General features: G+C 58.2%; 1 protein-coding gene across 8 annotated transcripts in view; it reads right to left on the bottom strand.

Moving 5' to 3' along the window:
* Positions 1–2,810: 2,810 nt before the first annotated feature.
* Positions 2,811–18,783, bottom strand: part of DLGAP1 (DLG associated protein 1) — a 100,355-nt gene continuing 84,382 nt past the window's right edge. For 6 of the 8 annotated variants that reach the window (XM_064150316.1, XM_064150315.1, XM_064150317.1 and 3 more), the window contains 4 exons: positions 17,154–17,572; positions 12,869–12,960; positions 11,692–11,844; positions 2,811–7,347 (listed from right to left, as the gene is read on the bottom strand). In XM_064150316.1, coding sequence (XP_064006386.1) covers positions 7,138–7,347; positions 11,692–11,844; positions 12,869–12,960; positions 17,154–17,572 — 874 coding nt within the window. In that variant the 3' untranslated portion in view covers positions 2,811–7,137. Of the gene's footprint in view, positions 7,348–11,222; positions 11,845–12,868; positions 12,961–17,153; positions 17,573–18,783 lie in introns of those variants that run through there. The other 2 variants (XM_064150321.1, XM_064150320.1) reach the window with 2 other exon arrangements.

The raw sequence follows: 18,783 nt of genomic DNA, 5'->3' as shown, positions 1-18,783 counted from the left end.
CAGAGGGGAGCTGGTCCTGCACCTAATGCTCAAAGCCTTGTGGAGAGCCTGGTGCAGCAGGTCTATCCTCACACCCAAACCACCACAGCTGATGCCCTGACCCTGGCTCGGGGCTGCAGATCCTGTTGAAGAGTAAAAGCAGCAGAGAATCCCCAAATCCCAGCTGGTGTGGTGGGAGTGGACCTCTGGAGCCCACCCAGCCCAAGCCCTGCCCCAGCAGGGCACCCCCAGCAGCTGCCCAGCAGCACAGTGCCCAGCTGGGGCTGGAAGCTCTCCACACAAGCAGACTGCACAACCTCTCTGGGCAGCCTGCTCCAGCCCTCCAGCACCCTCACACCAAACAACTTTCTCCTGCTCTTCAGCTGCCACCTCCTGGCTTCCACTGTGTGCCCCTTGGCCTGTCCCTGGGCACCACTGAGCAGAGCCTGGCCCCAGCCTCGTGCCCCCCACAGCTGCTTCAGCTCTGGCTGAGCATTGCTGAGGTCCCCTCTGGGGCTGCTCCACAGCCTCCCAGCGAGGTTTCTGTTTACGATCCTTTGATCCCTTCTCTGCTCTGTTTTTGTTGGGTCTGCAGGCCAAGGGACACTGCAGAGGACTTTGTCCCTTCAGTGATTTACTTTAATTTGCATGCTGAAGCAGGCTGGCAGCAGGGCAGCATTGACAGACTGGGTTGTGTTGGGAGGCACCTCAGAGACCACCAGCTCCAGCCCCCTGCCATACCCAGGGACCCCTCCCACCAGCACAGGCTGCAACACCTCCAGGGAGGGCACATCCATAGCTCCCCTGGGCAGCCTATGCCAGTGTCTCCTCACACTCACTGTCAAGAATTCTTCCTCCTCTTCACTCTCATCTCCTCTTTCCCATCTCAAAGCCATTGCCTCTCATCCTGGCACTGCCAGCCCTTGTCCAAAGCTCCTCCCCAGCTCTTCTGCAGCCCCTTCAGGTCCTGGCAGGCTGCTCTGGAGCCTTCTCTTCAGCAGGGTGAACAGCCCAGGATGAGCTACTCCATCACTTGCCCACCCTGGCAGCCAAGCCATGGTCCACCCCTGGAGCAGAGTGCCCAGGGGGGTTGTGGAGATTTTCAAGGTCCACTTGGAAGCATTCCTGTGTGCCCTGTCCTGGGTGATCCTGCTCGGGCAGAGGGGCTGGCCTGGGTGATCTCTGGAGGTCCTTTCCAGCCCCAAACACTCCATGATTCCATGCCACGCCGCGGCAGGAGCAGCCATGCTGTGTCCCAGTCACCACCTGGCCCTTCTTGCGAGTCACAGCCGGAGGCAGGGCCAGGGCTGTGGCCTCCAGAAGGTGGAGCAGCCCTGCCCCAGCTGGGCCGCAGTTTGTGTTGCTGCTGGTGTTTGGTTTCTGCGCCTGGCCGATAGCTCTGGCCCAGCACCTCTCTGCTCCCTGTACTTTACTACTCCTTGTGATAAGCAGAATCCGGCCCTGAACTCTTCCACTACAAAGGCAACAGAACCTTTGTCCCTGGCAGCTGCCAAACAAAGCCTGCCTGAGGCTGCTGGGCATCGGAGTTGTGCCCACAGGTGCTCCACGGAGAGGCTGGCACCGGCTGCGGGGGCTGTGGGTGCCCCCTCCCGAGCGGCGCTGCTGGAGGTGTCCGTGCCCAGGGCAGGGCTGGAACTGGACGGTCTCGAAGTCGCTCGGTGGCTGCAGAGGATCAGCTGCCGGGCTGGGGGAGCTCCTCCTAAAACAGAGCCACAGAACCGTTCAGAACACCCCCGGGTGCACCCCGAGCCGCCTCAGCTGCTCCCTAGCCCTTCTCCAGCCGCCGCCCCGGCTCTGTGCCCCCCTCTGGCCCTGCTCCAGCCTCAGCGTCCCTGCGGCACTGAGGGCCCCAGGCTGAGCCAGCACTGCAGGTGCGGCCTACGCAGCGCTGAGCGCAGGGGCACGACCCCTGCCCGGCGCCTGCTGCCCCGGCACTGCGCTGCAGCCCAGGCGGCTGCTGCCCTGCCTGCCCCGGGCACAGCCGGGCTCGTCTCAGCGCCACGGACCCCTCACGGGCACGGCCCTGAGGCGCCTCCGGCGCTGGCGCTTTGCCGCTCCCGAGGGCCGCGGCCGGGCCGGGAGCAGCTCCCGCGGGGCGGGGCGGGGGCGCGGGGCGGGGGCGCGGGGGGGGGGGCGCGGGGCGGGGGGGGGGGGCGGGGGCGCGGGGGGGGGGGCGCGGGGCGGGGGGGGGGGGCGGGGGCGCGGGGGGGGGGGCGCGGGGCGGGGGGGGGGGGCGGGGGCGCGGGGGGGGGGGGGGGGGGGCGCGGGCGCGGGGGGGGGGGCGCGGGGCGGGGGCGCGGAGCAGCGCTGGCCCCAAGCGCAGCCTGCTGCAACAGGAGCCCTTGTGCCAGGCGCAGTGCCTGGCGGGGCTCGGCCCCGAGCTGCCCGCAGGGACGCACCGGCACAGGGCAGCTGCCAGGCGGCAGCAAACCCTCGCGGCCTGCCGCCTGCGGGGCCGGGGAGGGGCCGGGAGGGGAGTCGGAGCCTGCGGAGCCGCCAGAGCGGTTGGGCTGGGAGAGACCTCGGAGCGCATCGAGGCCGAGCACGGAGCCAGCACTGCCGCGGGCCTCGGCACCACAGCTCTGCCTCCTGGGGACACTCAGCCCCAAAGTGGGCAGCCTGGGTCAGGCCTGGAGAACCCTTCCAGCAGAGAAGTTTGTTCTCATGTCCCTTTCCTCTGGTCCTGTGCCTTGTTCCTCGGCAGCAGAGCCCGAGCCCAGCCGGCTGCAGCTGAAGAGAAACCCTCTGCTGGTTGTGCCAGCCCTTGATGGCTCTGTGGGGCAGAGCAGCACTGAACAGCCACAGCTCTCTACAAGCAGTGCATGAAGTCTTTTATTCATTAATTTACTCTTCTGTTTGGCTGTTTTTACATCATGGGAAACATTCATCTATTTACATTTTCCTGTCCACGCACAAACCTGACCCAGAGCATCCTGCGGAAACCCAGGCTCCTTCCAGCCGTCCCCAGAGAAGCTCTTCCCCCTACCTACAGCTTTTCCAGCTTGTGACTTCTTATTATTATTTAGAATCAAAACAAACAGCTCCAAAATCACATCTGGGAGGGCAGGGGGCCGGGGGGGCCGGGGGAGGTGAACAATTTACATTCCAGTCACACTGACTACGCATTTGCACCATTCCCCTTCCAAGCAAAAACCCTCACACCCAACCCAAACCCCCAAAGTCAACTCAAGGACTTCACAGAGATACAGCTCAGAGGAAAGTCAGAGTGCAGAGCCAGGGGAAAGCCACCCAGACATGAAGCCAGCTGGACTACAAGGAGAGGTCCTCTGGTTCCCTCTGCACGCATCACAAAGCTTTACCCCAGGTCTTCCTCTTGCTTTACAAGCAGGTTGGGATTGAGGGGAGGTTCTTGTTACTATGAATGGAAACGGCTGCAAGAAATACAATAAACACTTCTCCCTGTTAATTACTGCTGGCTTAAAGCAGGAGACAAACCAACCTTCTCTTTTTGTTCATCAGAAGGTCCCCCTGAGACGAAGGAGAAGAAGGAGGAGGAGGAGAGCAAGAGGACAACATGGAAAAGAAATAGAAGAAAAATAACAAGAAGAAAAGAGAAGAAAAATAAGAAGAAAAGAAAACAGGAGAAGAAAAATAAGAAAAGAAGAAAGGAGAGAAGGGCAATAAGAAGAAGAAAAGAAAGGAGGAGAGGAGAAAAGGAGAAGAAGGAGGAGAAGAAGAAGAGAAAGAAAGAAGACAAAGGAGAAGAACAAGAAGAAAAATAATGTGAAGGGGGAGGAGAAAAGCAGCAGCAACAGTTAGTCCCGAAGTGAAACAGGCTGGAGGCATTCTTGGATGGCACCAGACAGGTCAGCCTCAAACCAGCACAGCACTGGTGCCGAGGCATATGCCTGAGCCAGCGGAGCGGAGTGGCACGGGTGGGCGAGGCGAGTGGCACCAAGTGGCCTTCTGGGCTTGGTTAAGCCTTTGCTATAAACCCCTGAGCAAACATCAGGGCACCTTCTGCAGCACCCAGCAGGCCTGCAGCTGAGGCTGAACGTCCCTTAAAGTTGGAAGGCCAAATCTTGCAGGGCAGAGGGAGATGCCAATTTGCCAGGTGCAAGGGCGTAGGCTTTGCTCTGCTGCCTGTTGGGGTTTGTTGGAGGGGTGAGGACTACAAATTGGCTGTAGCCACTTGGCAACCGCAAGCCTCAGCTCATCGTTCACTACACGGTCAAGGCGACGGCAGGGTAGGGGATGTGAGTGCTCACCTGGGCTACTGCTTTGAGTACAGGGTGAGTACAAATGAGTTCCAAAGAATTCCCACTTCCTAGGACCTAGAGGCGCTCCCAAAGCCCCAGAGGTGGCAGTTGGCACTGGCACGTCCTGCAAACACGCCCCACGGCTCCTCGCTGCTCCAGGGGGAAACGTGGCCAAGGTACTTTTGGTCTTCCAGCTGCTCGGGAGGGTGAAGCCTCCTGCAGCTCTGGTGGACACAAAAGCCCTGGAGGGTGACACTGGAGTTGTGGTTGGTTAAAAGTCCATTTTCTCTTGTTCCTATATATATATATATTAAATGGTTAGCCCTTATCTTGTAAACCACAGCAGTGAGAGACTGGGGGTTGTGCCCTGTTTCGAAAGACGTAGCTCAGGTAATCAAATGGCTTTGAGAGGTAGCAAATTCTCGAGTGGTTTCAGTAGGCTCCCCTGAAAGTCCCTGGTGCCAGAACCTTCCACCTCGCCTGGTTTCTTCAGTCAAGTGAAGTTAGCACCTGGCTGTGCTGGCACAGGAGGCAGCAGCTCTCTGGCCTGGGCTCCATGGCCTGCTGGAGCAGAAGCTTCGCTTCTTGAGGCTGCTTCTCACCGAGTTTCAGTGCAGACTGCAGAACTAGGCCACTGCACCTGCAGCAGGGCCAGCCGCGAGTGGCACCTTCCTTAGAGGCTAAGCAGGGCACAGCCTGCACCCTGGGGCTGTCCTCACAGGCAGCAGAAAGCAGCTGCCATCTTCCCTGCCACAGAGCTGTGCCCTGGCAGCTGGGCCAAAGATGTGCAGGGTGCGGTGAAGGGTCCAGAAAGCGTCACCACGGGGCCCCCGCCCAGCACGCCCAGCAGCTGGTCCTGCTGGCAGCAGCAGAGGCCAGCGAGGCACGTGTGGGCACACTCACACTCACACCGCATGCCTGGCAGAGCTTTCCTAAGGTTGGCACGAGAGTCGGGGCGCGGCGCGGTTGGAGCGGCATCATCCTTCCTGCCGGCAGGAGCTGGAGGATCAGCTCCTGCCTCGAGCGGGGGCAGCCGGAGGGTGGGCAGCCAGGCAGGGGCTGCCCTCCGCAGCTCTCTGCTGTTCCTCCCCGCTGCTGAGGAGCTGCAGCCAGCGGCAGAGGCCAGGGCAGGCTGGCGCGGAGGAGAGCGAAGTCCATGCTGATCCCAGAGCTCCTGCACACACTTCGCAGTTCCCGTGGGATGCTCTCGGGAGGAGGCTGTGGCAGGAGCTTGCTCCTAGCTGTGGACCATTGGCTGTCAAGCAGGCAAAGCCCGGCCCGGCCTGGCCAAGCATCAGCGGCTGCGGGCTCAGCCCTGTCCTGCGGTTGTCCCTGCGTGGCCGTGTGAGATCAGCTGGTCCCACCGAGATTAAGACATCAACCAGACCAAGGTAAGATTTGTGTTGGTTTGTTTCGTTTCTCTTTTTTTGGTCTTTTTGCTCTTTTTTTAACCAATATCATCCATACAATACAATACAAGAGGAAGCGACAGTACAGTACAGTACGGTACAGTACAGCGGTAAAAAGTCGCAATACTCGGACAGGGAAGATCCTCCCCGTGCTGGGTGGTTTGTTTTTATACAGCATCTCTTCAAACTCTCTCTGCTTCTTAGCTCCTTCTTTTTATTGCCTTTCAAAGTAGATTATTTCCCCTGGAAGAGCGAATTGACAATCCTCTGCTGACTGAAATGTTGGTCTGGTGTGTGTGAGAGCGGTGACTGATGAGACACCAGTGAGGCAGTTTGTGCAGCTGGGAGCCTGCAGGCTCACCCTTCCCAGGGCAGCTCTTCTGGCCGCTGCTTCCATCCCAGAGCTGGGACCGGCTTAGCCTTCTCCCATTTTGGGTTGGGTCACTTTGTTTTGCTTTGGTTTTGTTTTGTTTCATTTTGCTTTGATTCATTCGGTTTCATTTCATTTTATTTTAATTCTGATTCATTTTGATTTGGTTTTGGTTTGTTTCATTTTGCTTTGTTTTGTTTTCTTTCATTTTGTTTGATTTTGTTTCTTTCATTTTGCTTTGATTCTGTTTCATTTCATTCTGCTTTGTTTTGTTTGTTCTGTTTCATTTTATTTTGTTTTATTTTCCTTCCTTTCTGTGTTGTTTTGTCTCATTTTGCTTTTGTTTTGTCTCATTTTGCTCAGATTTTATCCATTTGCTTGGTTGGTTTTTTTATCTCCCCCCCTTCCCCCAGCTGCCTCTGGGTGTGTGACTGATGACAAGATGTGATTTGGAGGTTTAAAGTGCACCATCTGCTTAAAAAACAAAAAGGAAAAGTAACAAAACCCCCAAACAAACAAACAAAAGCCCAAAACTCAGGACTAAAAAGAAGGTAAATCCAAGTCCTAGCTCCTTCCATCCTTGGAGAGGAAGACAGCAGAGTCCTTCGGGATCGCCCTGCCTGACCGAGATCTCCACGCTCCCCTACGGTTGGCTATTGCTGTACACCAGAACTGGCTTGAGGTCAACTAAAGGTTTGAGTGGCAGGTGAGGAGCATCTACTGTACAGGGGTGTGGAAGGCTGAGCTCTGCCTTTGATTCAAACAGAGAGGGGAAAAAAAACCCAAAACAACCGAAAAAACCCCAAAAGAGCCCCAAACCCCCAAAGGATTCTACTGGTTTACATGAGGCAAAAGTGGCGACGTCAGTCCGTGGGACAAAGCACGGTGATGGCAAGGCAGGACCTCCGGGAAGCCAGGGGGAAAGCAGAGGACATCTCTTGGAGGACTGGCAGTGGAGTTCAACTGGGAGCATCATCAGGGCGGCTGCATACAGGGAGAGGAGAGGGGGCCAGGGACAGGGGAGAGAGGAGGAGGAGGAGGTAAGAAGTAGTCGGTAGTGACCTTGAGCAGGAGCCTAGGAGGGGCAGAGGTTACACAGGAGGCTTGCTCTTGCCAGAGTCCTGCAGGCCGGATGGGTTCACAGCCTGGTCTGGGCCTCGGGGATGTAAATCTCGATGCTCTCGGCGCTCTCGGTGGCGGAGTTCTGGCGGACGGAGGCCGCGCGCTTGGCGGCCATCAGCCGCTTCCGAGCCTCCTGGCGCTGCGAGCTCTCCAGAGAGCGTTCGCGGATCAGCGGCACCTGCCCTTTCGATGGCTTCTTTGGCACTGGAGGAGGGACCCTTCTCTCCTGATCAAAGCAGAAGGTTAATGGCATTACACAGCTCCTCAGGGAAAGGGGCAGCAAACAGCAGGCTAGGAGAGGTTAGGGCACAACAGTTTACCTAATTCTGTTAGCTCTTATCTGCCTCTCTGTCTTCAGTCATAGCACATATCACCAGGGCATGGCAGAGGCTGGCAGGGACCTCTGTGGCTCACCCTGTCCAGCCCCCCTGCTCCAGCAGGGCACCCACAGCAGCTTGCCCAGCGGCACAGTGCCCAGCTCCAGAGGAGACTGCACAACCTCTCTGGGCGGCCTGCTCCAGGCCTCCAGCACCCTCACAACAAAGAAGTTTCTCCTCATCTTCGGATGGAAGCTCTCAGGGAGGCCACAGCTAGGGCAGGCCACACAGGGAAGGCATCCAGGTGGGTCTGGAGAGCCTCCAGAGAAGGAGACAATGCTGGCTTTTGTGCCCAAGGGGTCAGAACTGTGGGCCAAAGGCTGAAGGGCAGGGGAGGACCAGCCACAGTGAGACTTCTCCTCAGCGATGGTGCCAGGGCCCAGGAGACCTCACTGTTGGCTGCTCCCCAGCCTGGGGGCACTCAGCGATGCCAGCAGCCCGTCCTGCTGCCAGGCACTAGGAAGGAGGACATCCTGGAAGCAGCATCCCAGCACCAGCGTGGCACAGGGCAGCTGCAGAGATCACCACTACCAGCTCCTGGGAGAGCCTCAGCTCCTGTGCCTCTCTCTCTTCCTTGCACAGCATGACCACGGCACAGCGTGGAGCCCAACTCGGCTCTGACCTGCGTCGGGAGGCTGCCTGCAGCTGGTGAGAAACTTGAGGGACTCCTCCAGCTTGGGGACTCTGTTCTGAGAGGCTTTGAGCACTGCTCACAAAACCTCTGTGGGCTCAGGAACGCTCAAGCCTCCTGCTCGACAGGCAGGGAAAGAGACAAGCAGCTAGGAACAGGGTGGGGAGAGAAAGGGGCAACTCGGCCAGGTGGGAAGAACAGCTTCAGAAAAGAGAGAAAGCTGAAGAAAGGAGGGAAAACCTGACAAAAGGGTAAAACAAGTTAAAAAGCAGGAAAACTCTGAGCAAGAGGATTTAGAAAGGTAGCAGGAGAGCTCTAAAATCTAGTCAAAACTTCAAAAAGTAGGAAAAGCTTTGGCAAAGAACTTTAAAAAGAAGGAAAACTTTTAAAGGTAGGAAAATAAAGGCATGATAAACTTTAAAAGAGTAGGGAAAAGCTCCTTTAAAAAATAGGACTAACTTAAGGTAGGAGAAACCTAAAGTAGGAAACACTTCCAAAGCAGGAAGAGCTTAAGAAATAGGAAACAAAATTAGAAGTAGGGAAAAAATAAGATACGGGCTGGGGGGGGGGGAAGTAGGAAACAATTAAAAAGTAGGAAAAATTTGAAGAAGTAAGGAAAAAAAATAAACCTAGGAAAAAACCTTTAAAAAGTAGGAAAAAGAACTTTAGAAAAGGAAAAACTTTCAACAGTAGGGAAAAAAAGTATTTAAAAAGTAGGAAAAAATCAAAAGTAGAAGAAAGGAGAGAAAAACCTGTAAAAAACAGGGGGAAAACCAAAATGAAGAAAGAAAAAAAAACATTAAAAAGAGGAGAAACTTCGGAGCCAGGAGGAGGTCCTGGCCTGGCAGCCAGTGCCCAGCGGTGCCAAGGGCACAAGGACTGGGTGGTCTACGCTGGTGCAGAGCCCACCGAAGGCAAACCCCTCCCATAGGTGTCCTGAGGGCTGAGCTGCAGGAGCCACCAACGGCCTTGGCTTTGGAGCTCCAGCACCTCCCAGCTGGGCAGCTGGGCACCACGGGAGTGGTGGCACTGCAGAGGTCCCCGTCCTGCCCTGCCACCTGCCCAGGTGCTGCTCGGCAGCAGCTGCCATGGCTGAAGGAAGGAAGCTGCTTGGTTCCTCCCAGCCTTGGCTTTTTCACTCCCTCCAGCCTATGCTGCCTGCAGAGAGGCAACTGCAGATGTCAACCGCACTGAAAGCTTTTTGTTCTCCTCTTCCTCTCGAAGGCAGGAGATCTGCTGGGCCTCAGGGCACAGAGAGAGGCTGTGGGAACAGGAGCATGGCTGGGGACCAGCTCCTGACCAGCCTGACCTGCTACAGCCCAGCTGGTGTGGTGGGAAGGGAGCTCTGGAGCTCGCCCAACCCAGCCCTTCCCGAGCAGGGCGCCCACAGCATCTGCCCAGCAGCACAGTGCCCAGCTGGGGCTGGAAGCTCTCCACACAAGCAGACTGCACAGCCTCTCTGGGCAGCCTGCTCCAGCCCTCCAGCACCCTCACACCAAACAACTTTCTCCTGCTCTTCAGCTGCCACCTCCTGGCTTCCACTGTGTGCCCCTTGGCCTGTCCCTGGGCACCAGTGAGCAGAGCCTGGCCCCAGCCTCTTGCCCCCCACAGCTCTTTCAGCTCTGGCTGAGCATTGCTGAGGTCCCCTCTGGGGCTGCTCCTGTGCAGGCTCTCAGCCCCAGGGCTCTCAGCCTGTGCTGCTCCCAGAGCTGCTGCAGGCCCCTCAGCAGCTCTGCAGCCTGCCCTGGGCTCTCTGCAGTACTTGCCTGGCCCTGGCACTAGGGTGCCCAGCACTAGCCCCAGCACTGCATCTGTGGACTGACCAGGCCAGAGCAGAGGGGCAGAACCTTCCTCAACCTGCTGGCCGCACTCTTCCTCAGGGCCCACAGCAGAGCTCTGGCCTTGGCCATAGGAGCTCTCCACCCCTGCCACCACCAAGGCTTAGCTTGCTGTAACCTCTCCCAGCCACCTCTTGGTGGGACACTGCAGTGCTGTTGGGAAGCAGAGACAGGCACAGCTTTGGTGGCTGGGGCAAGCTCTGGTCTCTTCCTGCTGCCAGTGGACTCACCCTGCCCAGCCTACTGCCAGAGCTCACCAGGGCACTGTACCTGCTGAGCGGTGCTGCCCCTCCTCCTGGCTGCCCCTACCTCAGTGCTGCCAGAGCAACCACTGCAGCACTTGAGCCACCTACAGGAGCGCGACAGGAGACCACTGATTCCTCTAGGAATATGGGTCTGGATTTTAGGGACCCCGGGGCTCACCCAAATGTTGGCCTCCAGGTGGGCAGGAGAGGAGAAAAAAATAAGGCAATGGTGGCAAATGAGAGTGGGAAGCAAAATGTGGGGCACAGGGTGGGTGGGGGTTTGGAGACATCCAAAACAACCAAAAGCAAGAGCAAAGCTACAGATGGATCTTGTGCTATCTACAGGGCAGTGAACTGGCCTGGGCAGAAAGTCACCTTGGGAGCCCCAAGGGCTATGGAGAAACAAAGAAAGGGACCAAAAAATAGAACAAAGGGGGAAAGCAATGGGAAAAAATAAGGCAGGAAGAAAGAAAGGGAAAGGAAGGAAGGAAGGAAGGAAGGAAGGAAGGAAGGAAGGAAGGAAGGAAGGAAGGAAGGAAGGAAGGAAGGAAGGAAGGAAGGAAGGAAGGAAGGAAGGAAGGAAGGAAGGAAGGAAGGAAGGAAGGAAGGAAGAGAGAAAAGCAAGGAAGGCAGGGAAGAAGGAAGAAAGAGAAGGGAGGAGGAAGGGAGGGGGGAAGGAAGGAAAGGAGGGAAAGAAGGGGAAGAAGGGAAAGAGGGAAAGGAGGGGAAAGAGGGAAAGGAGTGGAAGGAGGGAAAGGAGAGAAAGAAAGGGAGAAAAGGCAAGAAAGAGAGGAAGAAAGAAAGGAAGACAGAAAGCAAGCAAGGAAGCAAGAAAAAGAAAGGAAGGAAGAAGGAAAAAGAAGGAATGAAAACTAAGCAAGGAAGGCAGCAAAGGCAGCAGCAGAGGAAGTTGTCTGGTGTCCCACTTTGGCAGGCACAGCTCTGGCAGGGCCGTGCCAGCTGCCCCCAGGCAGGGATGGTTCTGCAGTAAGACAGCCTGGAGCTCTGGGCCGGGTGCGATGGCAGAGCCATCAACGTGGTTTATTTCAAGAAATCCAAGGTATAGCATAAGGCAGTTTCCTTCCAGCTGGGATTATAGATGGAACAGACAGAGAAAAAGGCTTCACAGAGTCACCACATTCCCACCACCGCCAGCACCACCACCAGCAGCCCACTCACCACGACAGGGTTTGGTTTTCTGTGTGGGTTTGGTTTTTGGTTTGGTTCTTTTCCCTTTTAAATCAAAAGAAATAACACTACCGCCCCCCAGTCAGCCCAGCTCGCAGCTCATCTCTCCCAGGTGAAGGTTAGGCTGTAAACATTGTTCTTACTGATGGAATTAAGTGGGTCTGAGCTTCGTGTGCCAGCTGTCTGGGCTGGGTTGGGCACCACCAGCGCCGTTGGCACAGGAGCCTACTTAAGCTGTCCGGCATTTGTGCAGGGTTTTAAATGAAGCATACAAAAGCGACAATGTTCTACCTTCTTGTCATGAGGATCCATCTGTTTCCAATTATTGGCCTTTAACTGATGGAGTTCATCAAATTTCATACTAATGTTCTCTATGGACAACTGCAGCATGTCCCAAAACCCTGCTAAGTCCTGGGAGGTCGGCCGCGGGTGCGCGTTGGGGTTCTGCGGGACACAAGAGGAGAACAGAGCAGGTTCAGCACCTCGGGGGCTTGGCAGCTGCCACACGGCCTGGGCCTCAGCAAGCTCAGGCAGACCCAAGCCGAGCTGCCCATTGGCAGGGGCTTCTTGTGGAATGGTGGAACTGTGTCCGTGGGAAAAGTCCTCTGAGATCATTGAGTTCAAGCACCAACCTCAGACCACCATGGACATTAAGATCATAGAGGGGCTCAGGCTGGCAGGGAGCTCAGAGCTCTGCTCCAACCCTTGCCCTGCCCAGGGACACCTCTCAGCTACACTCAGCTGCTCAGGCACTCACCCAGCCTGGCCTGCAGCACCCCCAGGCAGGAGGCAGCCACAGCCTCCCTGGGCAGCCTGTGCCAGGCTCTCACCACCCTCACACTCAACAGCTTCTGCCTCAGCTCCACTCTCAGCCTGCTCTGCCTCAGCTCCAAACCATTGCCCTTGGCCTGGCTCAGGCCCCCTCAGCACAAGTCCCTCTGCAGCCTTCCTGCAGGCTCCCTTCAGGCCCTGGCAGCAGCTCTGAGGTGCCCCTGGAGCCTTCTCCTCTGCAGGCTGAACCCCCCCAGCCCCCTCAGCCTGTGCTCACAGCAGAGCTGCTGCAGCCCTGGGCTCATCTCTGTGGCCTCCTGTGGGCTCTCTCCAGCAGCTCTGTGCCCTCCTCCTGCTGCTGGGGACAGCAGGGTTGGGGGCAGGACTGGAGGTGAGGTTTGAGCAGAGCAGAGCCAAGGGGCACAATGCCCCCTCCTGCCCTCTGCCCACCCTCCTCTGGCTGCAGCCAGCACACAGCTGCCTGCTGGGCTGCAGGAGGGCACTGCTGGCTGCTGGGGAGCTGCTCAGCACCCAACACCCCCAAGGCTCTTTCTTCAGGGCTGCTCCCAACCCACTCTGCCCCAGCCTGGATTTGTGCCTGGGCCTGGCCTGGGCCAGCTGCAGGACCTTGCCCCGTGCCTTGCTGGGGCATGGTCAGCAGAGGGCAGAGGAGAGGGCTGGCACAGCAGGTACCTACCAGATTTTCTTCGCACAGTTCTCTGAACTGGTAAAATTTCTGGGCCATGAGGAGCTGGGCACTGCCCACTGCAGTTCGGATCTTCCCTAGAACTGAAGGAAAGAGAAGTGTCAGTCCTGCTGCTGCCTTGGCTGCGGCCCCCAGAAGCCTATGAAGGAAAGAGAAAGCTGTGCAGTGGTCAGCTCTGCATCTCCAAACCCATCTTCTCCCTACCCCATGGACTGTAGGGCAGATGATGAACCCGAGGCCAGGTCTGCACTAGGCAAAACACTGATCCAGGGCTGCAGATCGACCTCATCCTCACCAGTGAGCCCAGTGGCAACCAGCTAAGAGCACAGTTGAGGCTTGGCCCAGTTCTTGTGCACTGTGGGCAGAAAGCTCTGCAGAAACCACAGACTTCTTTAGAGTGAAATCACCTGGCAGAGCATCCAGTCCAGCCACCAGCCCGGCAGTGCCAGGGCACCACCAACCCATGCCCTCAGCACCACCTCTCCACAGCTCTGAAACCCCTCCAGGGATGGGGACCCCACCACTGCCCTGGGCAGCCTGGGACAGGACTTTTGAGGATGAAATTGTCCTGATCCCAGTATTGGGCCCTGGGAAACCCACAGGGGGATCGAAGCTGCCTTCTGCTCCTTCAAGGTTTGGCCTTCAGCCACCTCAAAGCTCCTAGGGCTGCTGAAGCAGGAGTGGGATGTGGGCTGCAGGGCATGCTGCAGACAGCCAAAGAGAGGAAGGGAAGGGGGTGGGAGGAAGGAGCCTTTCCCAGAGCTGTCTCCTCGGGAGCTGCAGGATGGAGCTCCATGAACACTCACACAGCTCAGACTTCCACTTGGATCCCAAAGCTGAAGGCTGTCCCCAGTGGACTGTCCGGGGCACTCCTGGCTCTTACTGCTGTCCCCAGGGGCTGTGTGCCCAATGCTCTGCACCCAGCTGCAGAGGGATCCCTTGGGGTGTCCCGAGCCAGTGGTGCAGCCCAGCAGGCAGAGCACTCGGCTGAAAGGGCTTCTCAAGAGCAGGAGGAGCTACTGCAGGCAGCTTTCATGTGGTTCCCATTGTTAGGAAAGCTCTTCCCACTGCGGGCATCTGGGAGCAGCTGCCTCAGCTGCAGGGCTTGGCTGCTCTGACGCTTCCCAAGATGTGAGAGGAGGCAAAAAGACAACTTCTTGGGGCAAAAAACAACCACAGAGACGAGGAGAGATCTCCTTGGAATGCTGCACCATGTGAGCTGGGGATCACTGAACTGGGGAATTATGGAATCCTGGAATCACAGGGCCACGAACCACAGAACCATCAGAAGACAGGACTGTGGAATCACACAATAGCTTGGGTTGGAAAAGGCCTCCAGGATCATCCAGTCCCAACCCCACCATGCCCACCCAAACATGTCCCCAGGGGCCACGGCCACACATCTCTTGAGCTCCTCCAGGGATGGGGACTCCACCACCTCCCTGGGCAGCCTGTGCCAATTCCTGACCACTCTGGCACCAAAGACATTTCTCCTCCTCTCCAACCTCACCCTCCCCTGACACCATTTCAGGACATTTCCTCTCCTCCTATCACCTGAGAACAGGCAGCAGAGCCCAACCCCAGCTGGCTGCAGCCTCCTCCTGAGAAGCTGCGGAGGGCAATGAGGTCTCTCTCGGCCTCCTCTAGTCCACACTGCACCCCTCCAGCTCCCTCAGCTGCTCCTCCCCAGCTCTGTTCTCCAGACCCTGCCCCAGCTTGGTTGCCCTTCTCTGGCCCTGCTCCAGCCCCTCAGTGTCCTTCTAGGAGTAACCACCACTGAACCCAGCACTCACGGTGTGGCTCCTAGCAGTGCCCAGTCCAGGGCCACAACCACTCCATGAATCACAGAGCTGAGACTCTGTGAGCTGGTTGGGAGGGCTCTTACAGGTCCTAGGGTGGCTTGGGCTGGAAGGGGCCCTAGAGGTGATCTGGTGTTACCTCCAGGTGACTTCCCAAGCACAAAGGAGAGCAAAGGCAGCTGCTGGGGCTGTCTGGGCAGGATAGGGGGAAGAGGAGCTGAACGTGCAGTGATGTCGGCAGAGGGAAAAGGAAGTGCTTGTCCCTGGCTGCCCAGCGCCTGGCACTCTGCCCAGAGCCTGTCCCAGCTGCCCGCGGGCTGCATGCTGATGCTGCTCTCCATTGTTGTCACTGCTGGGGCTGGAGCTGTATCTAGTCAAGTGTCACTGATTCCCTCAGCCTCTCCAAAGGGAGGGCTCTGTTAATGTGCAACTCATCAACAGCCAACCCTGTCACCAACTCAGGGGAGAAGGAGGGGGCAGAGAAACAGATCCCAGACAAAGCATGTGGGAGGCTGGAAGGAATCCCTCCAGAAGGCACAGAGCCTTAGCAGTAGCCTAAGCCTGGCTCCCAAACCCACCTGGCTTGAAGAGTTGAATGATTTTGCTTTGTCACAACCTCCACAGCCAGAGAGAGGAGAACAGATGGGAGGAAAAGCAAAAACCAAACAAGTAAAAGTAGGAGAGGCTGTGAGAGCTGAGGGTGCTCAGCCTGCGGAAGAGAAGGCTCCAGGCAGACCTCAGAGCAGCCTGCCAGGACCTGAAGGGGCTGCAGGAGAGCTGGGGAGGAGCTTTGGACAAGGGCTGGCAGTGCCAGGACGAGAGACAATGGCTTTGAGCTGGGAAAGAGGAGATGAGAGTGGAGAGGAGGAAGAAATTCCTGTCAGTGAGGGTGGGCAGACACTGGCACAGGCTGCCCAGGGGGGCTGTGGATGTGCCCTTCCTGGAGGCGCTCCAGGCCAGGCTGGATGAGGCCTTGAGAGGCTGTGCTGGTGGGAGGGGTCCCTGGGCATGGCAAGAGCTGGAGCTGGATGAGCTTTGGGGTCCTTTCCAGCCCAACCCATGCTGTGAGCCCCTGGCCAAGAGGAACAATTTCTGTGCTGCAGGAGTGGTCAGCGCCAGGCACAGGCGGCCCAGGGCAGTGGTGCAGTCCCCATCCCTGGAGGTGTTCCAGAAAGCCGTGGCCATGGCACCTGAGGCCCTGGTTTGGTGGCCATGGTGGGGCTGGGTTGATGCTGGACTGGATGATCCTGGAGGGCTTTTCCCACCCGAACCACTCCCTGCTTCCATGAGCCACTCTCCATGGAAGGGGACCCATGTTCCTCCGCACACCTCACCATGCCGCCACCCGCCCACAGCTTGCTTTGTCACTGGGTTTTGCCAGGCAGCAGCAGACTCCACTGGCCCAGCTCGAGGCCTTGGGCCCCATCTGGCAGTCCAGCCCAGCTAGCTGGAGCCCAGCGTGCCTGCGTGCCCAGCCCAGCCCCCGGCTGCCTGGCACAGCTGCCGCTCACAGGGGCTGCACTGTCTGCCGCAGCCGCGGATCGTCTTACGGAGCGCCGGGCGAGGGCGGCACCAGCCCTCTGCCAGCTGCCAGGGCCTGGACACCAACCTGCCCTCAGCACACCTCCTGCTCCTCCGCTGTGTCACCTGGCCAAGCGCACCGGGGGGGCAGGCTGGGCACAAAGGATGTGCCCCTGCCAAGCCAGGCAGCTCTCTGCTCCTTCCCCCCTCTCCAGAGACCTCTTCTAGGGCAGGGTTTGTTTGCAGCCCTGCCGAGCGGGCAGAGTGGCCCTGCCATATGCTTCTGCTTGGCACCAGGCAGTGCAGGACGTGCTGAGCTGCACCTAGAAAGCCCCAAGGGAGGCACTGGCACCACAGCACTGAGCACACGGTCAGAGCCACTCACAAAGCAATCGGAGCACCAAGGAGCCAGCCACAGATTCAGTCGAAGAATCACCCACAGCACCCAAGGACCAGGCACAGATTCACTCCATCATCCCACTGGTTTCTTCTAAAAGACCTCTGGGGTCGCCCAGGGCAGCCTCTGCCCCAGCACTGCCAGGGCAGCACCACCCCACGGCCCTCAGCACCTCCACAGCGTTTCAGCCCCGCCAGGGATGGGGACTCTGCTGCTGCCCTGGGCAGCCTGCTCCAGCCTCTCACCACTCCTTCGGCCAGAAGTTTCCCCTAGACCTCTGGTGCCACTTGCAGCCATCTTCTCTCCTTCTGCCACCCGAGCCTAGGCAGCAGAGCCCACCCCAGCGGCTGCAGCCTCCTCTCAGGCAACTGCAGAGAGCAGCGAGGTCTCCCTCAGCCTCCTCTTCCCCACTCTGCAACCCCCTAGCTCCCTGAGCTGCTCCTCCTAGGCCCCCAGACTGCGGTTACCCCATGGTAAGCAGGCCAGGATGCCCCCTGGGGCCCCTGCCCCGGCGGGGCAGGCTGCGTGCCCGCCGCAGGCCGGCTGCACAGGTACTCACTGTCCTCGGGCAGGCTGTTCTCCCGCTCCTCTCTCTCCATCTGCTGGCACCAGCCCTCCATCCGGTCCCGCTCTGCCTGCAGCAGCTTCAGGAACCAGTGCCCGTCGCGGGGGCACACTGACCTCTGAACAGCCTCCAGGGGATCTTCGGTGATGGAGTCAATCCAGGGGTCAGGAGGAGGTAAGATCGAGGGGTCAAAATCTGTGTCAAAGTCATCGTCCACGGCGCAGGCGTGGTAGTGGTTCCCTGACCCTTGTATGCTGACGGTGGAGGTGCTGGCGTCCCGGGAGAACTGCCTGGAGACGGGGCCGGGGCAGGAGCTGTCCTCCTGCGGGTCGAGCAGCTCCAAGTTCTGGTGGAAGTCCAGGTCTGCCTGCACGGCCGCCGTGACGCTGTTGGAGCGTGTGAACCTGCGGAAGCTTTGGGGAGCCACAGACAGGCAGGGGTCAGAGAGCTCTGCGGCTCCTGGCCGGGCACCCGCCCGGCCCTGCACCCCTCCTGAGCCTGGGCCTCCAGCAGCTCGGGCACAGAAATGCTTTGCTTGGAAAAGGTCTCCAAGATCATCGAGTCCAAGCACCAGGCTCAGAGCAGGGCTGGGGAGGGCAGAGCTGGACTGGAGATGAGGAAGAAACTGTTGACAGGGAGGGTGGGCAGACACTGGCACAGGCTGCCCAGGGAGGCTGCGGATGCCCCCTCCCTGGAGGTGTTCAAGGCCAGGCTGGGTGAGGCTTTGAGCAGCCTGGGCTAGTGGGAGGTGTCCCTGCCCATGGCAGGGGGCTGGAGTTGGATGAGCTTTGGGGTCCCTTCCAGCCCAACCCATTCTGAGAATCTGTAAGTCTGTGGCCATTAAGCCAGGACCGCCCTGAGCAAGCCACAAACTGCTCTCTGTGGTCCATGCAGCTCATGGTTTACTGAGCTCATGACCCCAGAAGCTTAGCCCAGGAGACACATCCAGTAAGGGCTCCTGGAGCTATCTCCCAAGTTTTCCTTATTCCTACACCTGCAAAACATTCACGTGGCTAAAAAACTCCAAGCCCAAAGCGGCAGAGCAGAGCCCATGGGTTGCTGGTAATGGGTAAAAGCAGAGATTTGCTCCTTGCTGGGCTTTCAGGCCTGGTCCTTTTGTTCTGGGGCATGCCCTGCAGGCACAAGGTGCAATAACTACATCTTGAGCAGGCAGCAGGTAAGTGCCTGGGGAGCAGAGAGCCAGGAAAGCTCAGACTGGCTGAACCAGTGTGGAGAACAACAGTGGGAGGTGTCACCTGTGCCCATTCAGCTCTTTCCTTCCAGCTCTTCTCTTGTGTCCTTTTGGACAAAGCTATTTACATTTCAGCTCATAGCTTCTCCTTTCCTCAGCAGGGCCCCAGCCCCAGAAAACATCCAGGGCTGATAGAGCCACACAATGGCTCAGGGGGAAGGGAGCTCAGAGCTCATCCGCTCCAACCTCCTCCGTGCCAGGGACACCTCTCAGCAACACTCAGCTGCTCCAGGCCTCATCCAGCCTGGCCTGCAGCACCCCCAGGCAGGAGGAAGCCACAGCCTCCCTGGGCAGCCTGTGCCAGGCTCTCACCACCCTCACACTCAACAACTTCTGCCTCAGCTCCACTCTCAGCCTGCTCTGCCTCAGCTC

The sequence above is a fragment of the Pogoniulus pusillus genome, chromosome 10 (genome assembly GCF_015220805.1).
Source record: "Pogoniulus pusillus isolate bPogPus1 chromosome 10, bPogPus1.pri, whole genome shotgun sequence".
In the NCBI taxonomy this organism is placed as follows: Eukaryota; Metazoa; Chordata; class Aves; order Piciformes; family Lybiidae; genus Pogoniulus; species Pogoniulus pusillus.
The sequence above is the reverse complement of the archived record's forward strand: the minus strand, read 5'-3'. Positions and strand labels throughout refer to the sequence as shown.